The following is an 8879-nucleotide window of genomic DNA, read 5'->3' on the forward strand; positions in this document are numbered from 1 at the left end:
CATTGCCGGTAGCAGCAAAAACCAGCCGGTGGCCTCTAGCCACTGCCGGTGGTGGGTGGGGATGGTCTACAAGCCCTACCCTGCCTCTCAAAGGCAAAGCACAAGTGTTTGGTGCAAAACCAGACACTAAACGGTCGAGTTCGGAGATCCTGAGGCAAGGCGCGTAGCCGAGACCTCCGGAAACTCCAAACAAACACAAACATGGATGATTACCGAGAGTTCAAACAGTGACGTCCAAGTCTTGAGGACGGTCAAAAATGGGGTGTTTACATGTGGATAATAGGATCATTCACATGGGTCACGATGACACCATTGTCATATGATTTTAAAGTATAGAACATTGAGACAAAACATTGACACGGACATTCACATACATATTTGACCAAACTCATGCCAAATTTTTTTAAGCAACACAAGTGAAGGGTTTAATTTTCTTGGTATGAACATTCGCATGAGGCATATTGAGAATAAGATGAAATAATTTGAATGTAACATACAAAACCTTACTTGCCATGACAATTAGCATAATGTGAATTTTCACATTATAGTGATAATTCAAATTAACACAATTAGAGTTAATGTTACATTGCTCACAGTTTACATAAATATAATTATAGAATAAATTGTGGAGATAACAGAGTATAAACATTCACATAATATAAACAGTCACAAAAAGGTTCATAAAAAAACAATCAAATACATGGCACAAACTTTCACGTAACTTCATTTTGTCAAACAAATCTATGAAGATAGCCAAAATGTGGGCATTCACTTTATACCATACAAGTGAACAATAAAATTTTCATGGTGTGAATACTCTCAAATTACCATATTAAGAACAAAATGATATAATGTGAACACATACACGGGACCATGATGTGCAAAATAAAAAAAGTATTCATAGTCTGAAATGAAAACAAAACCCACAATCAAAATGCGTATGATGTGAATATTAATAAGCTAAACTAGTTTTATAAAACAAACTTAATGTGTATTTCACATCCCCGGATTATTAAGCAACTCATAAAATAAAATTTAAATGTTTATCCAGAAACGAAAGTAGAGATTTCTAAAATAAAAATAATATATATATGAACCATATGATATTTTACATCATAATTTGTCCTTCAAAAATGAAGGTGAGGATTTCTAAAATAAAATCCATACGTACATGGCGGCGTGACATTGTGGCGTGAACATTGACATGACTCCATTTTGTCAAACAAATCTATGAGGATAGTCAAAATATCTTATTGAAATGGTTGTGAAACTCTTTGAAAGTTAGAACTATATTATTTAAAAGGTTTAATTTTCTTAATTTGAAAGGTTCGTTGGGCTTATCATAAGTCACATTTTGATAATTCGAATTATTTATTTTATAATGTTTATAATTCATAAATCTTTATTATTATTATTGTTATTATTATCGTTGAATTAATATTAATGATTTAATAGTGATGGAAACTAGTGGTGAAAGCGGCGGGTTTGGTGGCTCAGGTGCATGATTGGACTGGGTTTGCATATAATGCTTGTTAGTCAAAATGCCTAATGTGACTCACTTTTTTCAACTCCAATGCACTAGGCATATGATTAGGCATTTTGGCTCAGCTCACATTCACTAGTTAGAGCATCTCCAATGCACTAGGCATATAATACTTGTTAGTTAAAATGCCTAGTGTGATTTACTTTTTTCAATTCCAATGCACTAGGCATATGATTAGGCATTTTGCCTCAACTCATATTCACTAGCTACATGTAGCTAGCCTTCAATGCTAGGCAAAATGTATTCAATCATTAGGATCATTTCCCTCCATCTTTGTTGTTGACGTGGCATTCTATAAAATTAATAGTATTTGGATAAATAGCTAAAATAAAGAGCATGATTGGAGTAAAAACATAAAACAATCGATAGGCAAAATAAAATATATACTTTATAGTAATATTTAGATAGGTAAAATGCCTACTACCGTTGGAGATGCTCTTACATGTAGCTAGCCTTCAAGGCTAGGCAAAATGTATTTAATCATTAGGATTATTTCTCTCCATCTTTGTTGTTGACGTGGCATTCTATAAAATTAATAGTATTTAGATGAATAGCTAAAATAAAGAGCATGGTTGGAGTAGAAACATGAAACAGTTGACATGCAAAATAAAATGTATACTTTATAGTAATATTTAGATAGGTAAAATGCCTACTACCATTGGAGATGCTCTAACTATGCAATTTATGAACCTATTGAAACATAAAAAAATGATTTGAATTAGTTGGAACAAAAAATAGTGAAAGAGAGATTTATAAAAAAAAAGGAGAAATTTACAATACATTTTCTTTATTATATACATCTTTAGCAATATTATTTTGTTATTTAGTGATGACTAACTTTTTTTTTATTTAATTATGACATTATTTTGATATGTTTAATTATATCTGAGGTAGTATTTGATTATATATATATATATATATATTTTTTAATCATGACTAAAAAAATATGAAATTATTTTATTTTATTATTTAATTATAAAGTGCATATGTTATCTAATATTTTCCAAATATATATATATATATATATATCCCTTTAAAAAAAAGACTATCAACATTTAAAGGAGAGTTACTATAAATTTTCCCTCGGCCTCCACGAGGTCACCATACCTTACCACACCAATCAATCTCTCACTATAAATTTTGCCTCGCCCTCCACAAGGTCACCATACCTTGCCACCAATCTCTCTCTCTCTCTCTCTCTCTCTCTCTCTCTCTCTCTCAAATTAAGAAAGAAAAGAGATAAAAGAAGAAATGGGTGTTAAAGGAGAGTTCAAGGTGAAGGTGAGCAAGAAAGAGGTGGTGGCTGCAGTGTTGCCAATGCAAGAACATTGGCTTCCGCAGTCCAACCTAGACTTGCTCTTGCCTCCTTTGGACGTGGGTGTGTTTTTATGTTACAACAAGCCCATCACTGACTCATCTCTCACATTTGGGTCCATGGTCAGTGTTCTCAAGAAGGCCATGGCTCAAGCTTTAGTATCATACTATGCATTTGCAGGGGAGATGGTGGAGAACAGTGTGGGTGAACCTGAGCTTCTTTGCAACAACCGTGGAGTCGACTTCATCGAAGCTTTTGCCGATGTCAAGCTTCAAGATCTCAACTTGTACAATCCTGATGACACTATTGAAGGTAAGTTGGTGCCTAAGAAGATGCGAGGTGTGCTCTGTGTTCAGGTATTCTCTTTCTTCCTTCAACTCCTCTCTCTCTCTCTCTATACTCATCAATCTCTAAACCATTACTCTTTTTTTTCTTTTTCTTTTTTTTCACCAGAGTGTTTGGAGTTTTCTTCTAATTTCTACTTTTAAAAAATAAAAAAAAAATCAGAAAATAAATTCTGAATATCAAACGAAGCGTAGATGTAATCATCAAAACAGAACTTGCAGTCCTAAACAGCGTCTTCAGTTTAGATTTTGAATCGGAGGGAATCCTCTCCACGTGTGTATATATATATACACACAGTAGTCTCTATTTGATAGTTGTAATGAAAATCTCTATTACATATGTAATTAGTATAAAATAGATACATAAATTTATCATTATTTCAAACACATAGTCTAATAAGATCGCATTTCGATATCAGTACCTTACAACTTGAACTGCTAGAGTAGTATTAGATATTCCCATAAAATATTATCATTTGCGAACATATTTTTTTTTAGTAATTTTTTGACTTTTTGATTAAAATATGATGTAAAAAAATTAGTATGTTTGGGGTAACTTTTTAACTTTTTACGAAAAGATGTGCAAAAAGTAGAGACAAAAGGGAATCTTTAACTTTTTTATATAGGTTGTTGGCTTTTTGATATTTTTAGTGACTTTTTGACTTTTTGGCTAAAAATGCCACTTGCCAAACGAGGCTTAAGTGCTTGTTTGGCATGCACTAAAAAAATGTACGTTTTTTTGCATATATACACTTATTTGGGTTATATCAATCAACATCTCCTTTTTATTTTCTACTCAATTTCTCTACTTTTCTACACATCTTTTTATAAAATGTCAAAAAGTACGCTTATTTAGAACATTCTAAACCACCGCTAAATTTACATGCACTGGTGTAATAGGATTAATTCTTAATTGATTAATGAAAAATTATATACAAACTACTTCGTAGACCCACTTGGTTAATGATTAGAAAAGATATGAGAGAGTTGTTTTAAATTTTTTAATTAATTGTCACATTAGTGAATTATAAAAGTTAATCTAATTTTTGGACTAGAATAACAATGTTCTTGATTAATTTATAAACAAATCATTTATGAAAAGAAAATGATATGTAAGTCCATTTTTTAGACCGAGTGATGTGTAAAGAAGATGATTGGTTGATAATTAAAAAATATTTAATTATTAACCAATCATTTTCTTAACCTATCATATAGTTTAAAAGTGAATTTAACTTTTGGGTCACAATAGTAATATTCTTTAAGAAATTGGAGTGACTGCTATAAAATGGCATAATAGGCATTGTTGTCTAGTCGATGAAGTTAATTTTGAAGTCTATTTTAATAATTTTAATCGTTCATTTTTTATGATATATTAGGTAGAATATACGTGTAAAAAATCAAATTGAACGGATATTAATAAATCTTTTATCAAATTACATTTGTATTAAATTTTATATTTCAAATTTCATTTATTGTTATTGTTTTTAATACAAATGCATTTCAAGATCATTAGCATAAATTTGAGATTGATCTGACACCATAAAAGTCTTAACATTTTTCATGAAAAAATAGGAGAAATATCATATCTGGGATTTTAAAAAAATAATTATAGATCAGTGAAACTTTTTATAAATATTAATAATTAAAATTGAAAATTTTTTCATGTTTAATACCACTTGGCGTGTAATTACCCAAAAAAATATACTGCATTTTTTTACTTAAAAGTAACTAAACTCCCACTTTAAGTTTGTTGACGGCAGTTGACCCATTTCAACGCGTTCACACAACGAAGTCCCCGCCAAAAAAAAAAAAAAAAAAAAAAAAACTACAGGTACAATGGTTGTAAAATACTTGAGACACTCTTTTAATTTATTATTTTGAATGATGCATCTCATAAATATCAAATTTTAATGAAAAATAGGTGGTAACTCAAAATGGGTGAGGGTCGAATGGTCCGAAATTTAAAAACCACGTCGTTTTGCGATTTTCTTTTTCTTCTTCGTTGAACTTCGTTAAACACAGGAGAACAGAGGGGAAGAGGAGGAGAGAGGGAGAAAGAGAGAGGAGAGGAAGGGCCAGTGCCTCCGCCGCGAGGAGCTCGTCGGCTCCGCCCGCCGTCCTCGTCGCAACTCGTTCGTCGCCTCCGCCCGCCGTCGCAGCTCGCAGCTCGTCGCCTCCGCCCGATCGTGCCTCCGCCTCCAATCTTAATAATTGGGCCCCCTCCAGTCCTTCTCCTCCTTCCTCCTCCTCCTTTCTTCTTCCTCCTCCTCCTCTGATTTTCTACTTCTTCTGACAAAAAAAAAAAAAAATGACACCAAAGGGAGGGGATGAACGGAGCTGTGTGTGTGTGTGTGAGTTTTCCAAAGGGAGGGGATGAACAGAGGGAGGGTGGGTGTACAAAGAAAAGGGGTGGGTGTACAAAACAATTCGGGCCTTTCGACCCACGCCATTTCGAGCTACGAAATGGGGTTGAATTTTAATTTATTAAACATTATGTAGCATCAATGTCACATCATTGGAATTATTTAGGGAGTAATAAATTAAGAGATGATACATTGTTGTAAAATTGTTAAGAGTAAAAGCAATATAATATTTAGATAAGTAAATTTTAATTATATTCTTTTATTATTATTAGATATAAAAGTAGTGGTTATATATTGTATCGATTTTTACATTCTGTTAGTGGTAAAAAAATAAAATAAAAACTATGTAATGAACTCTTTGTTAAAACCATTGACCAAATTAGAAGTTTAATAAAATACTATGTCCGAGGTCCTACTAATAATTGATTCTTGAAATGGAAGCTACTTGGTTGTTGAATCAATCTAAAGCGTTCTTACTCTCCCACCTTTCATTTTCATTTGTACGCTTTCATCAAATAAAATCATATCAAATAATATATATATTATTTTTAAATGCCATCAGGTATAAGTTGCTTCAGTCCATGTAATTGTAACCACCATTAATGACCTATTCCGACAATCATAATTAACGTCACACAACCCCCAAACCCTCTTACAAACGAAAACTACATGCATAGAAACAATACATACAGACAGCCCCACCTTTCGTATATATTTTTATTTTTTCTGCATTTCCTAATTGAGGTATCCAATTCCACTTATAATGACTTGATTAAGATTCATGTCTCATTTCTAACTCTTAATTCCACATCATTGACAATGAAATTGAGGAGAAAAAATTAAGAGGATGAATATATATATTTTTTAATTTTTTGTGCAACAGTTAAATTTAATCATTGCTTAACGCGGTTGATAATTGAATTACAGGCCACAGAGCTCGTGTGCGGAGGACTAGTGGTGGCGTGCACATTTGACCACCGGGTGGCAGACGCCTACACCGCCAACATGTTTCTGGTCTCATGGGCTGAGATGGCTCACTCCAAACCACTCACTCTGTTGCCATCGTTCCGGCGATCATTGATCAGCCCTCGACGTCCCGGGTTTTATAACCCCTCCTTAGACGACATGTACGTTCCTGTCTCAGCCTTGCCACCTCCAAAACCTCAGCATCCCAACGCCGATCACCTGATAAGCCGCATCTATTACGTCCAGGCCGATGAATTGAGTCGTCTCCAGTCATTGGCAGAGAACAGTGGCATTGGACACAAGACGACTAAGCTCGAGGCGTTTAGTGCTTTCTTGTGGAAGATGGTTGCTGCCGGAGTAGTTGAAGGCGACAAGATCTGTCGGATGGGTATCGTGGTGGACGGTAGGGTGAGGATGGGTGGTGGAGAGACTGACAGGTTGAAATTGATGAATACTTACTTTGGGAACGTTCTGTCCATTCCGTATGGTGAGAAGAGAGCTGATGAGCTCAGAGAGAGGCCGTTGAGTTGGGTGGCGGACACGGTCCACGAGTGCCTGGAAAGTGCGGTGACAAAGGATCACTTCCTGGACTTAATAGACTGGGTGGAGGCTCACCGTCCGGAGCCCGCTCTGGCCAAGATATACGCCAGCGGTGGGGAGGAGGATGCTGGACCGGCTTTTGTGGTGTCATCGGGGCAGCGGTTTCCGGGGTCGAAGGTGGACTTTGGGTGGGGGAAGCCAATGTTGGGGTCGTACCATTTCCCATGGGGGGGAGAGGCTGGGTATGTGATGCCAATGCCGAGTCCACTGGGGAATGGTGATTGGGTTGTCTACATGCACCTGTTGAAAAGCCAGATGGAGTTGATTGAAACACATGCGGCTCATGTGTTTAGGCCCTTGACTTTTGATTACCTTCTTAATCTTGTTTGAAATACACAGAAAAGGAAAGGGTATGTAAATGAAACTATATATATATATATATATATCAAGAAGAGCTTGATTGTCACACAGAATGTAACTTTGCTTGTAAAAGTATTGGAAAGTATTATTAGTATGATCACCATATTTTATTCGTCATATGGCTCTTTATGATTTGCTTAACTGTTTAATTAATATGACAATATTCTCGAACAATAATTTTCCCTACATTTATCAACTTTTTATATAATTTTCAATGTACTATCTCATGTGTTAATCCATTATTAGTGTAATGGATCTCACGACTCATGTTTATGTCAAATAATATATCAAGATATGAACTGATACATTAAAAATGTAGTAAATGTAGCATTACACATTTTCAAAAGCTCTTAAATTATGATCTTCAAGTACACGTCAGACACAAAATAATTTTATTTATTTATTTTTATATTGTTAATATTTTAAAAAAATACATTTGTCATCACATTATTGTCTCTCCCAATTTTTTTTTTTTTTTTTCCATTTATCTTGTGAATTAACAAAAAATACTAAAGACACCAAATGAATTACTAAATATTCAATTAAATACTTACATAGACGTGGGATCCACACCACATAAGTTCCAAATCCAAGTGAGTATTTGATACAATATTTAATAATTTATTTAGGATCCTTAGCATTGTTTCTGTATAAATAGCATCCATTAGTCAATTTGACAAGCTTGATGGTCTTATTGAAATTAATTTTTTTTTACAAAATATATGTAAGGTCAAAAAATAGTTTCATTTAGGACAAATTTTACAAATCATTCTTGTAATTTTATTCAAGTTTCAATTTAATCTCTATAGTTTCAGATGCAACATATTTGACAATATTTTTTCCCCTGCATATTGAATTGATCCAATTGTTAAAATTCTTAACAAAAATCAACATGTGTAGAACACATGACGTTATTTTAGGACCAAGACAGACATTTCGTGCCTTCTCTGTGTACCGCCCCCTCACTACACTCACGACCTATATCTACTGCTAGTCACGACCTATATCTACTGCTAGTCACGACCTATATCAACTGCTATTATAAAAACTATTATAAAAAGTGTGAAAAATTATCATATTTTTTACGTTTTACGTATCTCAAAAATATCATTCCAACTTATTATATATATCAGACAACAACCTACATCTACCGAGCAATTAAACCCCTTCTGGAATTCAAACACTTTTAAATATCAAATACTTTCAAACATTATAATATGATTATTTTTTTTTAATAATTTTACTACTGTGGCATGCAGAATATTTGTCTTCTCTACTACCTTCTCAAGAACGGCAAGCATTCAAATAAAAACACATTCAAACATCATAATATGATTATTTTTTTTTTAATAATTCTACTACTGTGGCCGATTCAATATTTGTCTTCT

General features: G+C 33.7%; 1 protein-coding gene across 1 annotated transcript; it reads left to right on the forward strand.

Moving 5' to 3' along the window:
- The first annotated feature begins 2593 nt into the window (after positions 1-2593).
- Positions 2594-7608, forward strand: LOC114300375 (coniferyl alcohol acyltransferase). Its single transcript, XM_082887896.1, has 2 exons — positions 2594-3214; positions 6493-7608. The coding sequence occupies exons 1-2, from the start codon at positions 2795-2797 to the stop codon at positions 7459-7461; spliced, it is 1389 nt and encodes a 462-aa protein (XP_082744022.1). The 5' UTR covers positions 2594-2794; the 3' UTR covers positions 7462-7608.
- Positions 7609-8879: the final 1271 nt, after the last annotated feature.

This window comes from Camellia sinensis, chromosome 1, assembly GCF_055761805.1.
Source record: "Camellia sinensis isolate YWXY chromosome 1, ASM5576180v1, whole genome shotgun sequence".
In the NCBI taxonomy this organism is placed as follows: domain Eukaryota; kingdom Viridiplantae; phylum Streptophyta; class Magnoliopsida; order Ericales; family Theaceae; genus Camellia; species Camellia sinensis.

What these genes read in the sequence shown, in the direction of transcription:
- LOC114300375 (XM_082887896.1), top strand. Translation starts at nt 2,795, where the DNA reads ATGGGTGTTAAAGGAGAGTTCAAGGTGAAGGTGAGCAAGAAAGAGGTG. An exon ending in GAGGTGTGCTCTGTGTTCAG is followed by an intron (nt 3,215 to 6,492) that starts GTATTCTCTTTC and finishes ATTGAATTACAG; the next exon opens with GCCACAGAGCTCGTGTGCGG.